Here is a 25,830-nt window from a genome sequence, read left to right on the forward strand (position 1 = left end):
GGCCGCACTGCTTAAGGCTGAAGAAATAACTAAGGTGATGGCTGTGGAATTCGAAAGGCAGTTTACAAAATACATGGAGTCAATGAGGAAGGAGATGAGGGAGGTTTTGAGTGTGCTGGTGGAGGAGGCGATTTCCCTGGCGGTGGCGAGCGCAGTGGCGGAGGTGCTGGAGCAAGGAGAGGCGCTGAAGGAAGTGGAGGAGACATTACTGCAGCACGTTGATCAACTTACCTCGATGGGAAAGGAGATGCAGAAGGTGATGGATACTAACAAGGATCTGCGAGGAAAAATGGAAGACCTGGAAAACAGATCCAGGTGACAGGATTTGAGGATTGTGGGGCTGCCCGAAGGAGTTGAAGGACCGAGGCCGATTGAGTATTTTGCCGCGATGCTGGCGAAACTATTGGGGGAGGGGGGAGGATCCCTCCAGATATGAACTGGATCGGGTTCATCGGTCGTGGAGGCCTGCACCAAAGGCGAGTGAGCCGCCAAGGGTAGTGACTCTGTGCTTTCGTAGGTACAGTGTGAAGGAGAAGGTCCTGTGCTGGACCAAGCCGAAGCAGGTGGTGCAGTGGGCTGGAGCAGGTATACGTGAATGCCAGGACTTTACGGTGGAGCTGGCGAGGAGGAGGGCTGCCTTCAAACGGGTGAAGAGGGCACTGTACATTAGCAAGGTGCAGTGCGGCATCGTATATCCAGCGAAGCTGAGGGTGACTTACAAGCTCAAGGACTTTTATTTTGGAACGGCAGAAGCAGCGGAGGAGATTGCGAAGGCAGAAGGACTGTGGCAGAACTGAGAAATGGCCATTTGCAGATGTAACCTCATGACTGTATTTTCTTCTTTTTTGTTTCACTGCGTGCGGGTGTATGGGCTAAAGGAGCCAATGTTGTATATATTTGGACAAGGGAAGTGATGGGACTTTCACTCGAAATGAGGGCTCTTTGGGGTGTAGGTGGATATGTGGGGTTTGTGTGCTAAAAAGGGGATTTCTGGGCTTTCTTCGGACCAGGCAAGGGGGAAAGGGACCCGGGCGGGGGCCTCCACGCTGGCCGGTTTAAGCCGGCCAGTGAACGGGAGTGAGATGGGGGAGGGGCTGCGGCCATCAGAGCCTGGCAGAACAGGGTCCGAATGGTCTAGCCGGGGTGGAAAGTTGGGGGGGAAGGAACCAAGGTTGGGGGGAGGAGTTTTACAAGAGGCAGTGGACGGGAGGAGTTGGAGAGAGGGGGGTGGGAGGGTGTTTACAACTCTTGGGTATCATGTACGGCACTCTTTCAGAGGTTGGACGGCGTTGAGTGTGTGTGTGTGTGGGGGGTGGGGGGGGGGGGGGGGGGGGGAGAGGAGGGAGGAAAGAGTGGACTCTATAAGTTAATGGTGACTATGGGCGGTCCCGGACTCCTTTTTATTTTTCTCCTTTGTTTTTTGTTTCCACCGTGGGAGGGCTTGTTTTATTGGATGCATATATTGACAGGTGGGCCGTTGTTTGGGGGTGGTGGAAGAATGGGATCGTTGTTATTGTTAAGGGGATTGATTTTGTATTTGTTACCATTTACTGTCTGTGGGTAGGGTGTAAATTTTGAAGGAAAATGTGAAAATGGAGAAGAAAAACATTTTTTTTTTTAAAAAAGTATAACGAAATGTCACCTTAATACAAATGGGTGAAAGGTATGCTAGTTACATAAAGCTCTGGTTAAATCCCATTTAGAGGACAGCATGCCATTCTGGACACCATACGAGGAATAGAGTGCTGGACTAATGCTCTGAAGACAGGATTTTAAAATCCTACCATAGCACAGGGGAAATTTAAATTCAATTAATAGATCAGAATAAAATGCTAATCTCATTAATAACGGTCATGAAATTATTGAATTGTCCTGAAAACCTATCTGGTTTACTAATGCACTTCAAAGGAGGAAATCTACCATCCTTACCTGGTTTGGCCTACTTGTGACTCCAGATCCACAGCAATGTGGTTGACTCTCAAGTGACCTCTGAAATGGCGTATTAAACCACAAGCAAAAGCACTGTGCTTGTAACTACATAACATGGACTGCAGCAGTCATGGACTCACCATCTTGAGGATAATTAGGATTGGGAAATAAACAGTGACACTTGCATCCCAAGAATGAATAATAAAAATAATGGGAGAATAAATTTGTCTTGGTGCAGCAGATTCATCAGAATGACATCAGAGCTGAGAGGATTAAATTGAGAAATTGCATAGATTAGGCTTGCATTCCCTTCAGTACAGAAGATTAAGGGGCAACCAGTTGGAGTACTTATGATTCAAGGTTGTGCATTGGATCAGCTTGATTTTTCTTGTCCTATATTTTGTATTTTCTGAAGCAACCAGCTGCAGAAAAACAATTGTTTTCTCTAATCTTGTACACCATTTATTTGTATTATTAATAAGGTAATTTGACAATTCTGGTACAAATACATGGGTTGGGTAAGATAATCTTGCCCCACAGGGAGCAGATCAATCAAAGTTGAGGGGAATCTGCAATATGGGATTTGCCCACGGTGTATAGCCTTAACTCCACAACATGTCATTGGCATCATTGTTGGTTGGCTCCCCTGCCCAGGTATCAACTTGTGGCTGCTCAGGAAGGTTGTCATTGTGGGGGAGGGAGAGGGAGAGAGAGAGAGAGAGAGAGAGAGAGAGAGAGAGAGAGAGAGAGAGAGAGAGAGAGAGAGAGAGAGAGAGAGAGAGAGAGAGAGAGAGAGAGAGAGAGAGAGAGAGAGAGAGAGAGAGAGAGGAGAATCAGAAATAGAATGTTTTTAAATTGAATTTCGAGGTTCTCAGTTCATTATCATAGTTAAAGTTCCAACTGAGCTTTTTTTTGATTACAATTTATGTCAAGATTTTAAAACAGTTGACGGATGGGGGATGAGGGGTGCCTACCAGAAATAGAGAAAATCTCTATTATGTGCTATTCATTGATCTGTTTCCTTATTTTTTGAACATTATGTTTGATAGCAGTTTTAGAATTTTGTAATCAATACTCAAACTTGGGCTAATTGCTCAAATTATCAGGCAAAATAATTGCGCTACATGCACCGATTGGCCTGTTAAAGACAGCTCCCTCTACCCTTCACGTCATTGCATGTAAAAAGGGAGAATCAAATGAAATAGTTACTTACGAAACATTGTGTAGAATTGCTGTGGGTTGAGGTTCCATTTACCCCATGGTGTTTTGTGACCCTTAGACTGAGCATACGGAGCACTGTTAAATTCCGGTTCTGTACCAAATGAATCCAGCACTCGAAGCATACACCTGGAAATGGCAAATGAGGCAGACAACAGAACATGAGAGGAGTTAAAACCAATGATAACCAAAATTCTTCTAAAATGATGGCATATTTATGTGTTAAATATGGTTTTATGCTGTTAGCTGCCTCATGTTACTTAAAGGTTCTACTTGTTTATGTGCTTTTATCTCTGGCAACTTCCTATTAGGTCTATCGAGTTCTTTGAGAAGGTGACTGAACAGGTAGACGAGGGTAGAGCAGTTGGTGTGGCGTATATGGATTTCAGTAAAGCGTTTGATAAGGTTCCCCACGGTAGGCTATTGCAGAAAATACGGAGGCTGGGGATTGAGGGTGATTTAGAGATGTGGATCAGAAATTGGCTAGCTGAAAGAAGACAGAGGGTGGTGGTTGATGGGAAATGTTCAGAATGGAGTTCAGTTACAAGTGGCGTACCACAAGGATCTGTTCTGGGGCCGTTGCTGTTTGTCATTTTTATCAATGACCTAGAGGAAGGCGCAGAAGGGTGGGTGAGTAAATTTGCAGACGACACTAAAGTCGGTGGTGTTGTCGACAGTGTGGATGTAGCAGGTTACAGAGGGACATAGATAAGCTGCAGAGCTGGGCTGAGAGGTGGCAAATGGAGTTTAATGTAGAGAAGTGTGAGGTGATTCACTTTGGAAGGAATAACAGGAATGCGGAATATTTGGCTAATGGCAAAGTTCTTGGAAGTGTGGATGAGCAGAGGGATCCAGGTGTCCATGTACATAGATCCCTGAAAGTTGCCACCCAGGTTGATAGGGTTGTGAAGAAGGCCGATGGAGTGTTGGCCTTTATTGGTAGAGGGAGTGAGTTCCGGAGTCGGGAGGTCATGTTGCAGCTGTACAAAACTCTGGTACGGCCGCATTTGGAGTGTTGCGTACAGTTCTGGTCACCGCATTATAGGAAGGACGTGGAGGCTTTGGAGCGGGTGCAGAGGAGATTTACCAGGATGTTGCCTGGTATGGAGGGAAAATCTTATGAGGAAAGGCTGATGGACTTGAGGTTTTTTTAATTGGAGAGAAGGAGGTTAAGAGGAGACTTAATAGAAGCATACAAAATGATCAGGGGGTTAGATAGGGTGGACAGTGAGAGCCTTCTCCCGCGGATGGAAATGGCTGGCACGAGGGGACATAGCTTTAAACTGAGGGGTAATAGATATAGGACAGAGGTCAGAGGTAGGTTCTTTACGCAAAGAGTGGTGAGGCCGTGGAATGCCCTACCTGCAACAGTAGTGAACTCGCCAACATTGAGGGCATTTAAAAGTTTATTGGATAAGCATATGGATGATAAGGGCATAGTCTAGGTTAGATGGCTTTTGTTTCGGTGCAACATCGTGGGCCGAAGGGCCTGTACTGCGCTGTATCGTTCTATGTTCTATGATCTTGGTAGAAAGTTAGAGGAATGGCAGGGAAGGGAGTGCAATGTTCCTCCTGCAGGATGTTTGAGGTGAGGGATGCAGTTAGTGTCCCTGCTGATTTTACCTGCAGGAAGTGCTGCCATCTCCAGCTCCTCCAAGACCGAGTTAGGGAACTGGAGCTGGAGTTGGAAGAACTTCGGATCATTCGGGAGGCAGAAGGGGTCATAGATAGCAGCTTCGGGGAATTAGTTACACCAAAGATTGGAGATAGGTGGGTAACTGTAAGAGGGACTGGGAAAAAGCAGTCAGTGCAGGGATCCCCTGCGGTCGTTCCCCTGAGAAACAAGTATACCGCTTTGGATACTTGTGGGGGGGGGACGACTTACCAGGGGTAAGCCATGGAGTACGGGCCTCTGGCACGGAGTCTGTCCCTGTTGCTCAGAAGGGAAGGGGGGGAAGAGGAGCAGAGCATTAGTAATTGGGGACTCTATAGTCAGGGGCACAGATAGGAGATTTTGTGGGAGCGGGAGAGACTCGCGTTTGGTATGTTGCCTCCCAGGTGCAAGGGTACGTGATGTCTTGGATCGTGTTTTCCGGGTCCTTAGGGGGGAGGGGGAGCAACCCCAAGTCGTGGTCCACATTGGCACTAACGACATAGGTAGGAAAGGGGACAAGGATGTCAGGCAGGCTTTCAGGGAGCTAGGATGGAAGCTCAGAACTAGAACAAAGAGTTGTTATCTCTGGGTTGCTGCCCGTGCCACGTGATAGTGAGATGAGGAATAGGGAGAGAGAGCAATTAAACACGTGGCTACAGGGATGGTGCAGGCGGGAGGGATTCAGATTTCTGGATAACTGATGCTCTTTCTGGGGAAGGTGGGACCTCTACAGACAGGATGGTCTACACCTGAACCTGAGGGGCACAAATATCCTGGGGGGGGGGGAAAAGAGAGATTTGTTAGTGCTCTTTGGGGGGGTTTAAACTAATGCAGCAGGGGCATGGGAACCTGGATTGTAGTTTTAGGGTAAGGGAGAATGAGAGTATAGAGGCCAGGAGCACAGATTTGACGTCGCAGGAGGGGGCCAGTGTTCAGGTAGGTGGTTTGAAGTGTGTCTACTTCAATGCCAGGAGTATACGAAACAAGGTAGGGGAACTGGCAGCATGGGTTGGTACCTGGGACTTCGATGTTGTGGCCATTTCGGAGACATGGATAGAGCAGGGACAGGAATGGATGTTGCAGGTTCCGGGGTTTAGGTGTTTTAGTAAGCTCAGAGAAGGAGGCAAAAGAGGGGGAGGTGTGGCGCTGCTAGTCAAGAGGAGTATTACGGTGGCGGAGAGGATGCTAGATGGGGACTCTTCTTCCGAGGTAGTATGGGCTGAAGTTAGAAACAGGAAAGGAGAGGTCACCCTGTTGGGAGTTTTTTTATAGGCCTCCTAATAGTTCTAGGGATGTAGAGGAAAGGATGGCGAAGATGATTCTGGATAAGAGCAAAAGTAACAGGGTAGTTATTATGGGAGACTTTAACTTTCCAAATATTGACTGGAAAAGATATAGTTAGAGTACAATAGATGGGTCGTTTTTTGTACAGTGTGTGCAGGAGGGTTTCCTGAAACAATATGTTGACAGGCCAACAAGAGACGAGGCCACGTTGGATTTGGTTTTGGGTAATGAACCAGGCCAGGTGTTGGATTTGGAGGTAGGAGAGCACTTTGGGGACAGTGACCACAATTCGGTGACGTTTACGTTAATGATGGAAAGAGATAAGTATACACCGCAGGGCAAGAGTTATAGCTGGGGGAAGGGCAATTATGATGCCATTAGACGTGACTTGGGGGGGATAAGGTGGAGAAGTAGGCTGCAAGTGTTGGGCACACTGGATAAGTGGGGCTTGTTCAAGGATCAGCTACTGTGTGTTCTTGATAAGTATGTACCAGTCAGGCAGGGAGGAAGGCGTCGAGCGAGGGAACCGTGGTTTACCAAGGAAGTGGAATCTCTTGTTAAGAGGAAGAAGGAGGCCTATGTGAAGATGAGGTGTGAAGTTTCAGTTGGGGCGATGGATAGTTACAAGGTAGCGAGGAAGGATCTAAAGAGAGAGCTAAGACGAGCAAGGAGGGGACATGAGAAGTATTTGGCAGGAAGGATCAAGGAAAACCAAAAAGCTTTCTATAGGTATGTCAGGAATAAGCGAATGACTAGAGAAAGAGTAGGACCAGTCAAGGACAGGGATGGGAAATTGTGTGTGGAGTCTGAAGAGATAGGCGAGATACTAAATGAATATTTTTCGTCAGTATTCACTCAGGAAAAAGATAATGTTGTGGAGGAGAATGCTGAGCCCCAAGCTAATAGAATAGATGGCATTGAGGTACGTAGGGAAGAGGTGTTGGCAATTCTGGACAGGCTGAAAATAGATAAGTCCCCAGGACCTGATGGGATTTATCCTAGGATTCTCTGGGAGGCCAGGGAAGAGATTGCTGGACCTTTGGCTTTGATTTTTATGTCATCATTGGCTACAGGAATAGTGCCAGAGGACTGGAGGACAGCAAATGTGGTCCCTTTGTTCAAAAAGGGGAGCAGAGACAACCCCGGCAACTATAGACCGGTGAGCCTCACGTCTGTAGTGGGTAAAGTCTTGGAGGGGATTATAAGAGACACGATTTATAATCATCTAGATAGGAATAATATGATCAGGGATAGTCAGCATGGCTTTGTGAAGGGTAGGTCATGCCTCACAAACCTTATCGAGTTCTTTGAGAAGGTGACTGAACAGGTAGATGAGGGTAGAGCAGTTGATGTGGTGTATATGGATTTCAGCAAAGCGTTTGATAAGGTTCCCCACGGTAGGCTATTGCAGAAAATACGGAGGCTGGGGATTGAGGGTGATTTAGAGATGTGGATCAGAAATTGGCTAGCTGAAAGAAGACAGAGGGTGGTGGTTGATGGGAAATGTTCAGAATGGAGTACAGTCACAAGTGGAGTACCACAAGGATCTGTTCTGGGGCCGTTGCTGTTTGTCATTTTTATCAATGACCTAGAGGAAGGCGCAGGAGGGTGGGTGAGTAAATTTGCAGACGATACTAAAGTCGGTGGTGTTGTCGATAGTGTGGAAGGATGTAGCAGGTTACAGAGGGATATAGATAAGCTGTAGAGCTGGGCTGAGAGGTGGCAAATGGAGTTTAATGTAGAGAAGTGTGAGGTGATTCACTTTGGAAGGAATAACAGGAATGCGGAATATTTGGCTAATGGTAAAGTTCTTGAAAGTGTGGATGAGCAGCGGGATCTAGGTGTCCATGTACATAGATCCCTGAAAATTGCCACCCAGGTTGATAGGGTTGTGAAGAAGGCCTATGGAGTGTTGGCCTTTATTGGTAGAGGGATTGAGTTCCGGAGTCGGGAGGTCATGTTGCAGCTGTACAGAACTCTGGTACGGCCGCATTTGGAGTATTGCGTACAGTTCTGGTCACCGCATTATAGGAAGGACGTGGAGGCTTTGGAGCGGGTGCAGACGAGATTTACCAGGATGTTGCCTGGTATGGAGGGAAAATCTTATGAGGAAAGGCTGATGGACTTGAGGTTGTTTTCGTTGGAGAGAAGAAGGTTAAGAGGAGACTTAATAGAGGCATACAAAATGATCAGGGGGTTGGATAGGGTGGACAGTGAGAGCCTTCTCCCACGGATGGAAATGGCTGGCACGAGGGGACATAACTTTAAACTGAGGGGTAATAGATATAGGACAGAGGTCAGAGGTAGGTTCTTTACGCAAAGAGTAGTGAGGCCGTGGAATGCCCTACCTGCTACAGTAGTGAACTCGCCAACACTGAGGGCATTTAAGAGTTTATTGGATAAACATATGGATGATAATGGCATAGTGTAGGTTAGATGACTTTTGTTTCAGTGCAACATCGTGGGCCGAAGGGCCTGTACTGCGCTGTATTGTTCTATGTTCTATCACAAAAATGCAGGTGACCCCGGTACTTCAGCTTTCACCTTTAATTATCAAATGCTGCCTTCCAGTATTTTCTGCTTTCCATTATCTGAAATACTACTGGGATTAGTATTTTTGTTCATTTCAATGAAAAGGAAACAAGAATATTGTTGCCCAATGGTGTGAAAATAGTAACCATTCTCTACTATTTAGCATCTGCCACATGGAGTGAAAGCACCTTTTTCTTAAACCAATACATCTGACAGCTTTGTTACTTGATTAAGGTAAACTAAGTACTTTTCACTCTTCATGGCTAATCAGAATGTATAGTTAAAGAATATTGGAATGATAAGCATAGAAGAGGCCATTCTGCCCATTGTGACTGTCCAACTCTTTGAAAGTGTTGTTTCATTATTCCTCTCCCCTGTTCTCCTCTCTCTTACAGCCTTGCAATTGTTTCCACTGCAAGTATGTATCCAACTTATTTTTGAAAGTTGTTGAATCTGTTTTTACTTTCCTTTCTGTATTGTTACTTTCCTTTCTGTATTGTTTCTATAGGACTAGGCAGGATAGATGCAAGGAGGATGTTCCTGATAGTGGGGGTGTCCAGAACCAGGGGTTGCAGTCTGAGGAAATGGGGTGGGCAATTTAGGAGAGAGACGAGGGGAAATTTATTCATCCAGAGAGTGGTCAGCTTATGGAATTCATTACCACAGAAAGTATTGAGGCCAAAACATTTTATGCTTTCAAGAAGCAGTTAGATACAGCACTTGGGTGGAGGGGATCAAAAGAAATGGGTCCGGGAGCGGGGGGGGGGGGGGGTTTTAAGAGGCAGAATCAGGCTATTGAGTTGGATGATCAGCCATGATGATAATGAACGGCCGGTGCAGGCTTAAAGAATCTCCTGCTCCTATTTTCTATGTTTCTATTTCAGGCACCACATTCCAGATAATCAGGTAAATGTTTTTTTCTCATGTCATTGCCTCTAGTCTCATCAATTACCTTAACAGCGAACTAAAAACAGTTGTTACTTTAGTGCAGGGCTTCCCAAACTTTTCTAGCCATGGAACTCTGATGACCTCCCAAAAATACTGAAGGAACCCCTGAGAAACATTCTTACTGTATTTTTTTTTTTTTTTAATATGAATTGAGTACCCAATTATTATTTTTTTCCAATTAAGGGGCAATTTAGTGCGGTCAATCCACCTAACCTGCACATCTTTGGCTTGTGGAGGTGAAACCCATGCAGACACGGGGAGAATGTACAAACTCCACACGGACAGTGACCCAGGGCTGGGATTCGAACCCGGATCCTCAGCGCCGTAGTCCCAGTGCTAACCACTGCGCCGTGCTGCCCGATTCTTACTGTATTGAAGAATTAAACCACATTAAAAAAAGGTTATTGCGCAATAGGTACAAACATTAAAAAGTGTGTGTGTGTGTGTGTGTATAAATATATATATATATAAATAAATGTGTGTCACCCGGCTTTGCCTTTTTTCCGGGCCTTTGGCCCACCTAACTGCTGAACCCTTGCAGAGATCCAGTAGGACCTTGGGGGTCCCGTGGAACCCAGTTTGGGATTCCCTGCTCTAGTGAAACCATTTAAGATGTTGAACACGTCTATCAAATCTCCCTCAAATTTTCTCTGCTCCAAGGAGAACCTCATCTCAGCTACTTTCCACCAAAGTTGAAGTTTATCCTGCCATTCTTTTCTAAAAATAAATTTAGAGTATCCAATTAAGGGGCAATTTAGCGTGGCCAATTCACCTACCCTGCACATCTTTGGGTTGTGGGGGTGAAATCCACGCAGACACAGGGAGAATGTGCAAACCCCTCACTGACAGTGACCCAGGGCCAGGATCGAACTGGAGACCTTGGCGCCATGAGGCAGCAGTGTTATCGTGCCATTCTGATAAATCTCCTCAGCACCCTCTTAATGCCTCAACATTGTGGCCATAATTGGCCATAATATTCCACTGGGCCTAATCAATATTTTTTTAAAAGGTTTAATGTACCTTCCTGCATTTCAACTCCTCCCCTCTATTTATAAAACGTCAAGGGTCCTGTATACCTTTGTAACAACCTTCTCAACTTAAAATATTAGCATAATCACCACATCTCAGTTCTTGCACCTCACCCCTTGAAAATTGTAATTCCTTTTATGTCTCATCACCAATCCCGAGGGGACACTATTCAACCATTCACTGCTCGGTTATCTTTACCTGAGCCCATTTTGCATTTACACAGGTATTGTCTAATTCCAGATTTCACATGTGGAATTGCTGCAAAGTTCACCATCAGTTATGTTTAATTATAATTCATAATTACCAGCTTTAAATATATAATGATTTGTTTCTGAACAGAACATTTGATGTTTTGGCCTTCTGAATTCTGTACTTTTTTCCCCTGACTTTAGGCCAGAAAACAAAACATATGGGATTCTCTGTCCAGCCAGACCCGTTTTTTGGCACGGCGCGCCCCAGCCGGCAACGGGATCTGCCATCTGGCAGTTTCTCCATTGTGGCCACCCCCCACGTTATTGGGAAATCTGCAGGCTTGAGTGTGCTGCCGGCGAAGTGGAGGATCCGCCGGAGAATCCCGCCCATGGTTTCAAATCAAAATATATTCCAACAGAAAACTTAAGGAGCAAAGAATTAATTTCTTAAAGCTATTGCCATAAGATGGTGATGTAAATCATTCGCACCTCTGCTGAAAAGACACTGTTCACCCATCAATACAAGATGTACACAATGGGATTTTACAGGGCTTGGCATGTTGTGGCAAGGCCTAAACAACGGGCTACAAATGAAGCAGTATCTTCGGCAGCATCGCACCCCTCCGCAACGAACTCAATGCATTCTATGCTCAATTCAAGCAGGAAACCAATGATCTGCTGTTGAGTCCCCCAGCAGCTCGTAACACACCCATACCCATCACCACAGCTTCTGAAGTCAGATACCATGTACACACCCCGTCAACGGGGCCAAGGTGGAGATGGTTAGCAGCTTCAAATTCCCAGGGGTACACATCACCAAAAATCTGTCCGAGTTCACCCACGTCAACTCTACCACCAAGAAAGCACAACAGTGCCTATACTTTCTCAGGAAACTAAGGAAATTCGGAATGTCCACAGTAACTCTTACCAACTTTTACAGATGCACCATAGAAAGCATCCTATCAGGCTGCATCACAGCCTGGTATGGCAACTGCTCGGCCCAAGGCCGCAAGAAACTTCAGAGAGTTGTGAACACAGCCCAGTCCATCACACACACCCACCTCCCACCCATCGACTCCATCTACACCTCCCGCTGTCTGGGGAAAGCGGGCAGCATAATCAAAGACCCCTCCCACCCGGCTTACTCACTCTTCCAACTTCTTCCATTGGGCAGGAGATACAAAAGTCCGAGAACACGCACAAACAGACTCAAAAACAGCTTCTTCCCCGCTGTTACCAGACTCCTAAATGACCCTCTTATGGACTGACCTGATTAACACTACACCACTGTATGTGGTGCCGATGCCGTTGTTTATGTCGTTACATTGTGTACCTTGTGTTGCTGCTCTGTTATGTATTTTATTTTTATTTCTTTTCATGTACTTAATGATCTGTTGAGCTGCTCACAGAAAAATACTTTTCACTGTGTACCTCAGTACATGTGACAATAAACCATTCCAATGCAATCCAATGAACGTTAAGGCAGATCCTGAAGTGGGAGGCCAAAGTTCTTCCACTCTGACTCGGGTTCCCAGAGAGATCTTGCGCCAGCTGGTCAACTAATGAGACAGTGGCCAGATCTTTAGCTGACATGGAAGGAAGTGCTGAAGCCATATTTAAAGAGATGCCAGCACCAGAGCTCAGATTGAAATGTCCTTTGCTGCAGCACTCAGGCGTCCAAGTAACCTCTGAACAGTCTTCCCTCGGCAGCCTCCTCAGGAATCCAGAGGAAAGATGCACATGTTGACATGGCAAAAGATAGATTCAGGGTGGTTCCATGGTTCAGCAGTGATTCCCTGCATGTTCTCCACCAAGTTACTCAGGCAAGGCAGAGGTCCTCTTTCCAAGGACTGAAGGAAGAGACCCCCATCTAATTAGGCAAGTCTGGATGTAGACTGCAGAGGACAGCAACTGTGAGATTGCCCAGAGAACCTGACTGCAGTATTGCAAGCATGTCAATGATATTCTCCAAACTTTAAGGGTGAGTAACACAACTCAGGTCCCTCAGGGTCAGTGAGAGGGTGCAGAAGCTGGGGAGAGAAAGCCCAACAAGTGGCTAAGGGTTAAGGTTGCAGCATCCCCTTGGAAAAGAATGACACAGGCCTGCAAAGGGCACAAGGTCAGCACTGCTGTCCCTCACAACGTGGTTCCATTGTGGTCCAACACCAATCCATGCCATTGGCCGCAGAGATAGAAGCTATCATGCAAGCTGAATAGCATAGTGTCTACTCGCGTAGGGCAACTAACATCACTGCCATGTTCACACAGGTAAAGAGGGCCCACGATGCCAAGAAAAAAATGCCTGAATTGGCAGCAGTGTCCCAATTATCCCCATCCTGAAACCCATAGAGATAAAGGTACTAGAGCTACCTGGACATCATGCAGCTGCAAAATTGTTGATGGGGCGGCCAATATTCAGTCGCAAAAGGATGAATAGTCTCATGCCCAGGCATGAAAGAAGCCTTGGGCGAGAAGGGCGAGTGTTGTGCCCTCCAAAGTACAAGCCATTCAAGTGAGATATAGCCATCTTCCAAGAGCTCCAGTCTGGAGAGATTAGAAGCACTGATCATTCTGCCCTTTCTCAACCATAGAACGAGCTGTCATCTGCAGGCAACACTTGACTACCCCTGCACATTCCACCAATGCAGATACTCGCATCAGTGGGCACACGCTTGCAAGTAGATTCTGGCTCACAAACTGTGCAAGCAACACACACATACACCTGATCAGCTCTTGGAGGCTATGCCTACCAAGCCACTGACAGTCCGAAGTGTAGGAGGCAAGGTTCATGCTGAGTCCCAGGCTAATTATGTGCCTCTGGAATCTATGGGGGAAGGAAAATGCTGCAAGTTCAGCCTGAGGTATAAGAAGACCTGGCAGAGTTTCCAGAGAGCATCTAGAGTCTGGTTCAGACAGTGCACTAGTTCATCAGGTCCATGAGTGCCACTCCGATTTGCATTTCATCTATGCAAGTGGCCTCCTCAATCGCAAGATTGTCAACGCTCATGGAGAAGAACCACATTCTGCAGGCTAGTCAGCGGCTGCCAAAGATGCTTGCAAACCTGCATGCCCTTCTCAATTGACCCCCATGACCAAAATCAAGGGGAATTGACCTCAGATTCCCAACTATTCATCCTGCAAAATGAACCTGTGCCTTTGCTGGACCTTCTTACTCAAGGAAAATTAACTGACCCCATAGCTACCAAATCCAACAATTACATTAGCTGCCACATTTTTGCTACCCTTCAAAAGCTACTGAAGCTCTGACCCCCACGTGTTCTTCATGTGCTCATTATTGAATTGGGTTTCGTAAAATAATGGTCTATCATAATAAGCTTTATTAGTGTCACAAGTAGGCTTACATTAACACTGCAATGAAGTTACTGTGAAAATGTTAATAGGTTTGAACTGCTTATTTCAAAAACATGAACACAGGCTCCCATTCACCAATGGTAAAATGATGTATTGACATTGGAGAGCGACCCAATGCCACTCCACACAATTTAACAGACCCCCTCCCCTTGCCTCCATTACCATCTGTTTTTTTTGAGGGCATAATATCCCAGCCTATGTTTCTGCTGCCCATCAGTATGGAAAGAAGTCAACCAAGGAAACATTTGTAGTATGCAGATTATACTCACTAGTTTTTTAAAAATAGGCCCCAATTTTAGAACTTCTCTTTCTCTGATCAGGGAGAATGGGGGGCGGGGGGGGGGGGGGGGGGGGGGGGGGGGGGGGGGGGGGGGGGAAGAGAGAGAAGAGAGAGAGAGAACGGATTGAATCCTACAAATGAGGCTAGAATTTAACTGCCATTTTGAGTTAAAGCCACCAGAGGGAGCATTGCACCGATGCAAAGTGCTCATGTGTTGGTGTGGGTGGTAACGGCGGTGAAAACACGAACTAACCTTCTTTACCTTACCAACTCAAATCATGGCATTGCACAGACATTTCTGGGACAGCCTACTCCAAAGATCTCACCACCCGGTTATGTTGCTGTATACCCTGCAATAGAGTGAATACTTTTTCTTCTTAAATACGCGGCTGAAAAGGTTGAATGCAAGGTAATGATCAAACATTGGAGTGCTCCATCAGATTGCACATTGAATATAGCATCCAAGTGGAGTCACTAAGGAATATTTAGCAACTGAAGGCAGCAGAGGGAAGATCTACCGAGTTGAAGCCCAGCATCAATGGTTGGAATTATGGAGGTATCTGAAAACTGATTTAGAGACTGACAAAGATGTATATAGGCAACTGGAAATATTTACTTGAACTGCAGGAGCAGAATAAGGAAACACCGGTTCTTTCTCAAGATGGGTACATCAAGGCAGATAAGGAAGTGTTTCATTCCAAGCATCGTGTGGACTTCTTGATAGAGCAGCTGAGGCAAAAATACTACAATCATGAAGCGAATGACAATTTCTCTGAACTGATGAATCCAGATGGAACAAATGGTCTTAATCAGCCTTGCCTATTTTGTGATTTTGTTATATCGAAAATAAAAGAATGCTCTGACCATCAGATTAATTATTTCATTCTGGTTTTCTGTATAGCCTATCCTGATCAGTTCTAAAACATTCTGCGCTAGAAAACTTGCGTACATTCTAATATACCCTAAATGCATGATGCTCAGCAAAGGATTAATCAATAATAATTTGCTAGGACTACCCAGAAATGTAATCAGATGCAGGCATTGTTTTCAGCCTATGCTCTTACAAAATTGGAAGAAAAGTGTTATTCCATTCCTTGGCCCAAGAAAAATATTTTCAGAAGAAAACTTTGATAAGGAAGCGGACTACAAGGTTAGCTTGATGACATTTTGGCTTCAGATATTTAGGGATGAATTTCTGAAGGTCTTCGCCCACTCATCCACCAGAGTTTTAGAAGTTTCAACAAACAATGTTTATGGCATTTCTTTGTGGTTTCTGCGTTTTTGGTCTCTCTCTGACCTCCCTCCCCGCCCAGGTTATCATGGAGAAGCAGAAGAGTAATTCATCATGTACTTGCTTTTAGATATTGCCAACAGAACCAAATGGTTTGAACAAGGTCACCCTGCTCCCACTGGCCGTTGCTCCCCGATTCCCCAAGACACAATGCCAGCGCCTGCCTGGCCATCTTAGCACCTCTCGACTACTCGTACTGCTCTGCTCACCTCTTTTTATTGAAAATGTTTTTATTGAGTTTCCATATTTTAAACAATGACACTGCCTCCACGATAGTTCTCAATACCGGGGCCCCGTAAGGCTGCATACTTAGCACCCTACTATACTCCCTATACACACACGACTGTGTGGCAATATTCAGCTCGAACTCCCACCTACATGTTTGCTGCTGACACAGCCATAGTGGGTTGGATCTCAAACAACGATGAGTCAGAGTACAGGAGAGAGATAGAGAACCTAGTGGCATGGTGCAACAACAACAATCTCTCTCTCTCAATGTCAGCAAAACTAAGAAGCTGGTCATCGACTTCAGGAAGCGAAGTGTCATACACACCTCTGTTTGCATCAATGGTGCTGAAGTGGAGATGGTTGACAACTTCAAATTCCTAGGTGTGCGCATCATCAACAATCTGCCCTGGTCTACCCAAGTCGTTAGTTGGATATATTCAAGAGGGAGCTGGGCATGGCCCTTGCAGCTAAAGGGATCAAGGGGTATGGAGAGAAAGCGGGAGTGGCTTACTGAATTTGTATGATTAGCCATGATCATTTTATCATAGAGTTTACAGTGCAGGAGGCGGCCATTTGGCCCATCAAGACTGCACCGGCTCTTGGAAAGAGCACCCTACCCAAGGTCAACACCTACACCCTATCCCCATAACCCAGTAACCCCACCCTTTCTACATACCTCCCGACGGCTGTACTGCTTACCTCTCGTTCGGATGGCCAGGCTTCGAGCCTCAATGACCGGGTGTGCATCTGACTGGCTATCTGGCTACTGGCTATCAGGCACGGTGGCCTCTGTTCTTTTTGGTTGGTTGCCTGCCTCAGCCCTGGCTGGTGGTCGGGAGTCGCCCCGTTGTTCCCCTCGACGGCTCTCAACCAGTATCTCCTCCTCGCCTCACTGAAGCCTTTGCAGGGTCGCACCCGGATGTTAGGTCGGCGACCTTACTTGTGCCTCAGGCTACCCCCCTTGACCGACAGCCAGAAATCTTGCTGCTGCTTTAAACCTACTTAAGTTCAGAAACTTAATCAATTCAGGAGATTCATGCCTGAACTACTAAGTTGCCACTACCTTGCAACTGTTTTCCCATTCTAAAGGGGAGCTAACAATCAGAGCCCGATGTTGTTCTGTATTACTTGCGGCCTATTAGCAAATTTAGAGCTACCAAAGCTCTGATTGGTATTCGCACAACAGTCAACGCTCCCTATGCTGCACCTTCCCCCCCCCCACCTTTCCACATTGGCCGGGGCCCCGTGTTGCAGCATGATGGTTTCACTCAAAGTCACGGTGGGCAGCATGGTAGCACAGTGCTTAGCACAGCTGCTTCACAGTTCCAGGGTCCCAGGTTTGACTCCCGGCTTGGGTCACTGTCTGTGCGGAGTCTGCACATTCTCCTAGTGTCTGCGTGGGTTTCCTCCGGGTGCTCTGGTTTCCTCCCACAGTCCAAAGATGTGCAGGTTAGGTGGAGAGGCCATGCTAAATTGCCCTTAGTTTCCAAAAAGGTTGAAGTGGGGTTACTGGGTTATGGGGATAGGGTGGAGGTGTGGGCTTGGATCGGGTGCTCTTTCCACGAGACGGTGCAGACCCGGTGGACCGAATGGCCTCTTGCACTGTAAATTCTATGAAAGTCCATCTCTGTTCTGCCCATTCACAGTGGCACACATTCTCCCTTCCCACCCAGTTAACTGAAGAACTCTTCTCCACACCTCCCCTCCCCCACAACCCCCAAATGCCAAAATCTCAAACTGACAAGGTGGTCCTCTTTTCCAATTACCACTTCTTGTCATTCCTGAGAGTTTACTTAAGAGGCCTAATTCTCTTCCACGGTCCAGCAGTTAAACTCAGATTGCAGCGTGTAGCAGAGTTGGATACGAAAGAAAAGCAACAGGACAGATTTAGGGATGGGAGTAACAACTCGTGCAAGAGGAAAACAATTTTGTTGGGTATTTCATGGCCCAGACTATAAACTGCAGTCTGCCATCTGAGCAGCCCAAGGATTTAGAATATAAATATCATTGCAATAAACTAAACAGCAGAGAAACAATGCAAAGGGTAATACTTACTGATAATGAACCCACGATGGACCAAGTGTTTTCTTAAATTGTGTCAAACCAACAATATCAATATAGATTAGTTCTACTATCTTATCACCACGAGTAGGGCAACCCGACCTGTTACCCATCACTTTCTTCATTATCCTGTAAGAAAAAAAAAAATATATATATACACATTTGAAAATACCATACACAAAAAATTTTAAAACCAGAAGATTTAAATTAACCAACATGCATTTAAGGCTAATGTTGTAATATACAAGATCTCCAATACAGTATTTAAAAGAGTAAGGCATCAAAAAAAAAAAACAGATTTCCTACAAATCAGGGTGACAGGTTTCTCACCAGAGCAAAACAGGAGTGAAAACTGCTCTTTTAACTAAGTGCACAATTTGAATACTTTGCCAGCATTCTATTCTACTGCTGCTATTTTTTCTCTAATTTCTGCTCTGCCAAAGGACACGGTTACTCATTCTGTTTCTGGCTGTTGCAAGTTTTTGCTCGAGTTTCTTTTTAAGATGTTACTAATCCCATGAGCGTGTGGTGTTTGGTTTAGTTCTGCAAAACCTTCAAAATTCTGACAATATCCGTTAGAGGCATAAGAACCAATTTAAAAAAGATTATTACTCTCAACTGTGAAAACGATTGTGCTTATAGAATACTGTCAAACAAAAGACACAATATAGAAATTTTTTAACAACCCGTTTATAGTCAACATGACTCGCAGGATTTCTTTGGCAGTGTTAGAATCTGGCAACTGTAACAACTGAAAAGCGGCATATTACTTTTTGCAACCTGCATTCTATAGAACATTCAAGAAGCTGAACACCATCCAGGACAAAAAGCAAGCTGCTTTATTCGCAGCTTTTCCACCACCTTGAACATTCAGTCTCTCCATCACCAACGCACAGTAGCAGCAATGTGCACCATCTACAGGATACACTGCTGAAATTCACCAAGGCTCCTTCAACAGCACTTCCAAACCCACAAGCTCTACCACCTCGAAGGACAAGGGCAACAGATGTATGGGAACACCATCACCTGTTTTCCCCTTCAAGACACTCTTATCCTGACTTGGAACTATATCGCTGTTCCTTCGTTGTCCCTGGGTCAAAATCCTGGAACTCTCTTCCTGTAGAACTGTGGGTGCACCTGCACAACATTGTCTGCAGCGGTTAAAAGGCAGCTCATCATGACCGTTGCAAGGACATTTAGGAGTGGGCATAAAACTCTGGCCTAGCCAGTGACACGCACACAAATGTGAAATAATAAAAGAATACTAATAAGACATTAAAAAGTGTGATCGCACCTGTAAAAATCTTAGAATTGCATTAATTAAAATGTGGACCAGTCAATTAAAAGAAATGTTTTGGATAGCTAAAATGTGGCAATTAAAGTGAGACAAACCTGAGCACAATTTTCCCATTAATTTGTAATATAATCGGTTTGTAATCTGAGTCAGGCAGGAAAGTGCAAGCATGGAATGAGATCAGAAGTGAAATTTCTACATAAAGTAGAAGTCAGTATCACAAAATTATTTTTATATCCCATAAGAATGTCATTCAAGCAACATAGACACTATTTCAAGCAATCTTTCCTGAACCTGAATGGCGGCACAGTGGTTAGCACTGCTGCCTCAAAGTGCCAAGGACCTGGGCTTGATTCCAGCCTTGGGTCACTGTCTAGAAACATAGAAAAAATAGGAGCAGGAGACATTCAGCCCTTCAAGCCCACTCCATCATTAATTATGATCATCCAACTCAATAACCTAATTCCACTTTCCCCGTATCATTTGATCTCCTTCACCCCAAGTGCTATATCTATCTGCTTCTCGAAACCATACAATGTTTTGGACTCAACTACTTCCTTTGGTAATGAATTCCACAGCCTCACCACTTTCTGGGTGAAGAAATTTCTCCTCATCTTTGTCTTAAATGGTCTACGCCCTACCCTCAGACTGTGACCCCTGGTTCTGGACACACCCACCATCGGGAACATCCTTCCTACATCAACCCAGTCCAGTCCTATTAGAATTTTATAGGTTTCGGTAAGAACCCCCCTCATTCTTCTAAACTCCAGTGAATACAATCCTAACCGATTCAATCTCTCCTCGTAAGTCAGTCCTGCCATCCCAGGAATCAATCTGGTAAACCTTCGCTATACTCCCTTTTAGCCAGGACATCCTTCCTCAGTTAAGACCAAAACTGCACACAATATTCCAGGTGTGGCCTCACCAAGGCCCTGTATAATTGCAAGACATCCCTGTTCCTGTATTCGAATCTTCTCGCAATGAAGGCCAGCATTCCATTTGCCTTCTTTACCACCTGCTGCACCTGCATGCTTACCTTCAGTGACTGGTGTACAAGGAGACCCAGGTCTCGTTGCACGTTCCCCTTTCCTAATTTATGGGCATTCAGATAATAGCCTGCCTTCTTGTTTTGCTACCAAAAAGTGGAAAACCTTGCATTTATCCAAATTACACTGCATCTGTCATTCATTTTCCCACTCCCTCAACGTGTCCAAATCACACTGAAGGATCTCTGCATCCTCCTCACTGCTCACTCTCCCACCCAACTTGGTGTCATCTGCAGATTTGGAGATATGACATCTTGTTCCCTCATCTAAATCATGAATATATATTGTGAATAGCTGGGGTCCTAGCACCAATTCCTGCAGTACCCCACCAGTCACTGCCTGCCAATTTGAAAAGACCCATTAATTCATACTCTTTCCTTCCTGTCTGCGAACCAGTTTTCTATCCATCTCATACACTACTCCCAATTCCATGAGCTTTAATTTTACACGCTAATCTTTTATGCGGGTCTTTGTCAAAAGCCTTCTGAAAGTCCAAATACACCACATCCACTGGCTCCCCTTCATCAATTGTACTAGTTACATCCTCAAAGAATTCCAGTAATTTGTCAAGTATGACTTCCCCTCCTAAATCCATGCTGACTGTCCGATCCTGCCACTGTTTTCTAGGTGCTCTGTTATAAAATCTTTGACAATGGATTCCAGAATTTTCCCACTGCTGATGTCAGGCTTACTAATCTATAATTCCCTACTTTCTCTCGACCTCCCTTTTTAAATAGTGGAGTTACATTAGGCACCCTCCAATCTGCAGGAACTGTTCCGTAGTTTATAGGATCCTGGAAGATGACCACCAATGCATCCACTATTTCTAGATCCACCTCTTTCAGTGCCCTGGTTTGTAGATTATCAGGCCCTGGGGATTTATCAGCCTTCAATTTCCCCAACACCATTTCTCTATTGATATTGAACACTTTCAGTTCCTGTGTGGAGTTTGCATGATTTTTTAAATTCATTCGTGAGACGTGGGCGTCGCCCATCCCAAATTGCCCTTGAGGGGGCAGTTAAGAGTCAACCACATATCTGTGGGTCTCGAGTCACATGTAGACCAGGTATGGATAACAGATTTCCTTCCCCTAAAGGACATGAGTGAACCAGGTGGTTTTTTACAGCAATCAACAGTGGTTTCATGCCATTAGACTTTTAATTCCAGATTTTTATTGAATTCAAATTTCACCAGAGCATTACTCTAGGTTTCTGGTTTACTCATTTAGTGATAATACCACTACGCCACCGCCTCCCCATGTCTGCGTGGGTTCCCTCCAGGTGCCAGGATTTTCTCCCACAGTCCAAAGATGTGCAGGTTAGATGGGGCTAAGAGAATAGGGTAGAGGCAGCATGGTGGCGCAGTGGATTAGCCCTGTGCCTCACGGCACCGAGGTCCCAGGTTCGATCCTGGCTCTGGGTCACTGGCCATGTGGAGTTTGCACATTCTCCCAGTGTTTGCGTGGGTTTCGTCCCCACAACCCAAAGATGTGCAGGGTAGGTGGATTGGCCACACTAAATTGCCCCTCAATTGGAAAAAATGAATTGGGTACTCTAAATTTATATTTTAAAAAAGAGAATAGGGCAGGTGAGTGGGCCTAGGTAGAGGGTCAGTTCAGACTCATGGGCCAAATGGCCTCTTTCTGCACTGTAGGGAATCTTTGGATTCCAAATTCAAACATTGCCTCTTATCATTTTTCAAAAATAAAATGATGGAATCAATATCATCTATCTACTGAACTGCATTTTGAAGACAACACATCAAGAATTGAGATGTTAACATAAAGTAGGAGACAAAAAGCACACCTAATACGATTCAGCAAATTATACAAACAAAATACTGTGCGGATGCCGGAAATGTGAAAATAAAAACCGACAATAGTATAAATACCCAGGTCAAGCAGCATTTATGGACAAGAAAGAGAACATTTCATTTCACGCTTTTGGTTTCTCTTTTCCCAAATGCTGCTGACTGCTTCCAGTATTTCCTGTTTTTATAAAACTTATATATGAAAGGTAAACACCTTCTATGCTTTGTATCATGTAAGCAAGGTTGATAGGATTAGGACAGAATACAGAAGGGGTTATGCAAGGTTTACAAATTGTTTCACTTTGATACTGGTATGTGTGATAGTTGTCAACAGTGGATAGCATGTCCGCAAAAATTAAATGAATTGAAATCCAAGTACTTTTGTATCATGCCATTTCAGCTACAGCAATATCCGCTTTTCTTTCACGTGCAGGTTAGGGCGGAATAACATATCTTACTTTATCTCCTATGTTACTGCCATATAGAATTACCACTAAAAACATGACTATTCTTATAAAACAATTTAGCATTACAACACGCATTAATATATATTTTAAGAGTTTAACATTTATAGCTTTTGTGCATCACTGATGAAATTTTCGATCCTTACTCTTTTAGTTCAGCCAGTGAGGCCGAAATCCTAATGTCATGGCCCAGTAGGTAGAGAGCTGTAATTAAATCACTCCACTGCACTAATTCACCAAGAGGGCCACCGCTGAAAGCATTCTCTGCAATCTTAAATCCTGATTCCTTTGTCAAAAGGCCAAGATGGATAAGAATCTAAGAAATAAAGTTATATACAAATTACTCTTTAATATTACGATCCTGTCCTTGAAAAATGACTATATAACTAACATTATCACTGAATTCAGCAGAGAAATACGCGTACACACAAATCTGAGTATTTGCTTCAATCCAGATTATAATGCACTTGTTGTACTTTATTCCTAACCCAAACTATTTGAATCTGGTGGCTATTAATCATTTGCGATCTAAGACAATAAGTTGCAGGATGCTGTTCAACAATGTGTTTATATAGGTGCTTCCATTAAAAATGTGAACAGAAGAATTTACAATGTAAAACCAAAGTGTTAAAAATTGCAGAAAAAAACATTATATATCGTAACAGTAATGTTATACTAAATTTCATCATGTGGATGTAGGGGAACTGAGCAAATCTGAAATTAGAAATAATTCTGGGATCAAAGTGGTCTCATCTGGCAATTGAATATTCCAAAAGGACTCTGGAACACTAGATCACACAGATAAGGTTTGCAATATTGGACAGAGAAAGCCAGCTTCAGTACTTCTGCAGTATTAAGAAATACAGAATAATAAATAAAATAGGATTACAAGGTTCATGTTATGATATTGTTTAAAATAATCAATGGTGACAAGTCAGTATACTAACTGCAATACAGCATTTAACAGTGTTGAATCAAGGCGCAAAAGTAAAATGGGAATCAAGGCACAAGAGTAAAATGGAAGTCAAGGGGACACCAACGGTGCAGATCCAGGTACTTTAAGGGGCTGTTTAGCACAGGGCTAATTCGCTGGCTTTGAAGGTACTTTAAGGGGCTGTTTAGCACAGGGCTAATTCGCTGGCTTTGAAAGCAGACCAAGGCAGGCCAGCAGCACAGTTCAATTCCCGTAACAGCCTCCCCGAACAGGCGCCAGAATGTGGCGACTAGGGGCTTTTCACAGTAACTTAATTTGAAGCCTACTTGTGACAATAAGCGATTTTAATTTCATTTCATTTTTTTTTTCATTTTTTACAAAGAAATGTTTAGGGTCTCTGCCTCCACCACCAACTCAGGCAGCAAATAGCAGGCACCCACTACCCTTTGCGTAAAAATGCTCATGTCCCCTCTTACACCTTCTGCCACTTGCTTTAAGTCTATGTCCCCTGGTTCAAGAATTCTCCACCAAAGGAAACAATTTGATCATGTCCACTCTCCCTCTTTCCCTCAGTTTAGTACACACTCAATCAAGTCACCTCTCAGCCTTCTTTGTTCCAAGGAAAATAACCCCAAATGATCCAATCTCTCCTCATAGCTACACTTTTCTAACCCTGGCAACATTCTTGTAAACCTCTTCTACACTCTGCATTTTACATCCTCTCTGCAATGCGGTGACCAAAACTGCACACAATACTCCAGTCGTGGCCTCAATTCCAACATTGTATCCATAATTTTTACATTCTATATGTCATGTGCGGGTCCCTTTAAGAAATGGGTGTTTATCAAATAGCTGCAGTGAAGTCATTGTGTGGGTGGAGCTGGAATGTGATTCTGTCTTTTACTTTTGTTTTGAGCTGGAAGCTGCTTTGTGTCTAGGTTTCGTTTTCAGTTGGAGAGCTGCCTTCAAGCAAGAAGGTATGTTTTGATTTATCTCTGCCTACTAAAGAATGTCTCCAGATCACTTGATGATTTCAAAGTATTACCTGTTCCTCAAAGAATTCAATCAAATTTGTGAGGCAAAACCTTCCTTTAACAAATCCATGCTGACTATCCCTGACGAGTCCATGCCTTTCAACGTAACAGTTAATCCTATCTCTCAGGATTGATTCTCCTAATTCACCCACCACTGACGTATGACTAACTAGTCTATAATCGTTTGGCATTTCCTTCGATCCCTTTTTAAATAATGGAACTAAGATTGTATTTTTCCAGCCGTCCAGTACCTCACCTGTATCCAGTGAGGATTTGAATATCATACACGAAGCATCTGCCATCCCCTCCCTGACCTCCATCAGCAGCCTTGGAAACAATTCATCTGGCCCTGGCGACGTATTAATTTTCAAGTATTCCTACCCTTCTCCTCTCTTAAGATCATCCTGTCCAATATGTCAGTGTTCCTCCGGGACTATTATATCTGCAACATCCCTTTCCTTTGTAAATACAAAGACAAAATATTCATTTAAAACCTTTCCCACAGCTACTAAGACTAAGAAATGAGAGAGTCGTGAATGCAGCCCAGTCCATCACGCAAATCCGCCTCCCATCCATTGATTCGGCCTACACCTCCCGCTGCTTTGGGAAAGCAGGCAGCATAATCAAAGGCCTCTCCCACCCAGCTTACTGACCCAACTTCTTCCATCGGGCAGGGGATACAAAAGTCCGAGAACACACACGAACAGGTTCAAAAACAGCTTCTTCCCCACTGAATGACCCTCTTATAGACAGGTCTGATCTCTTCTCACATCTTCCCTACTAAGAAGTACTGCACTCCGTTGCTCACCCATTGCCTGTGCCTATGTATTTACATTGTGTATTTATGTATGCCCTATGGTTTTTTTTCATGTATGGAACGATCTGTCTGGACTTGGTATACGTGAAAATAAAACAAATCCTAAATCCTAACATCTACACACAAGTTCCCTTCTTCATCTTTGATAGGTCCCACTTTCTCCTCAACAAACCTTTTACAATTATATTGGTGAAACATCTTTTGTGTTTTTCTTAGCTATACTAGCTAATCTTTTTTCATGCCCACTCCGATTTCCTCATTTCCTTTTTTACTTCATCCCTGCACTTAAGAGTGATAGAATCATACAGCACAGAAAAGGCCCTTCCACCCATCTTGTCTGTGCTGGGCAAAACCAACCACCTGATTATTCTAATCCCATTTTCCAGTACTTGGCCCATAGCCTTGGATGCCCTA

The 25,830-nt window shown here is 44.5% G+C and overlaps 1 protein-coding gene across 3 annotated transcripts in view; it reads right to left on the bottom strand.

The window, feature by feature from the left end:
* The window catches only part of mgat5 (alpha-1,6-mannosylglycoprotein 6-beta-N-acetylglucosaminyltransferase), a 241,215-nt gene that overhangs the window by 109,450 nt on the left and 105,935 nt on the right, over positions 1-25,830 (bottom strand). For all 3 annotated transcript variants that reach the window (XM_072472736.1, XM_072472725.1, XM_072472747.1), the window contains exons 8-10: positions 22,778-22,947; positions 18,012-18,146; positions 3,143-3,276 (exon numbers count right to left, since the gene is read on the bottom strand). In XM_072472736.1, the coding sequence (XP_072328837.1) occupies positions 3,143-3,276; positions 18,012-18,146; positions 22,778-22,947 (439 nt within the window). The remainder of the gene's footprint in view (positions 1-3,142; positions 3,277-18,011; positions 18,147-22,777; positions 22,948-25,830) is intronic.

Source organism: Scyliorhinus torazame, chromosome 2, assembly GCF_047496885.1.
Source record: "Scyliorhinus torazame isolate Kashiwa2021f chromosome 2, sScyTor2.1, whole genome shotgun sequence".
NCBI lineage: Eukaryota > Metazoa > Chordata > Chondrichthyes > Carcharhiniformes > Scyliorhinidae > Scyliorhinus > Scyliorhinus torazame.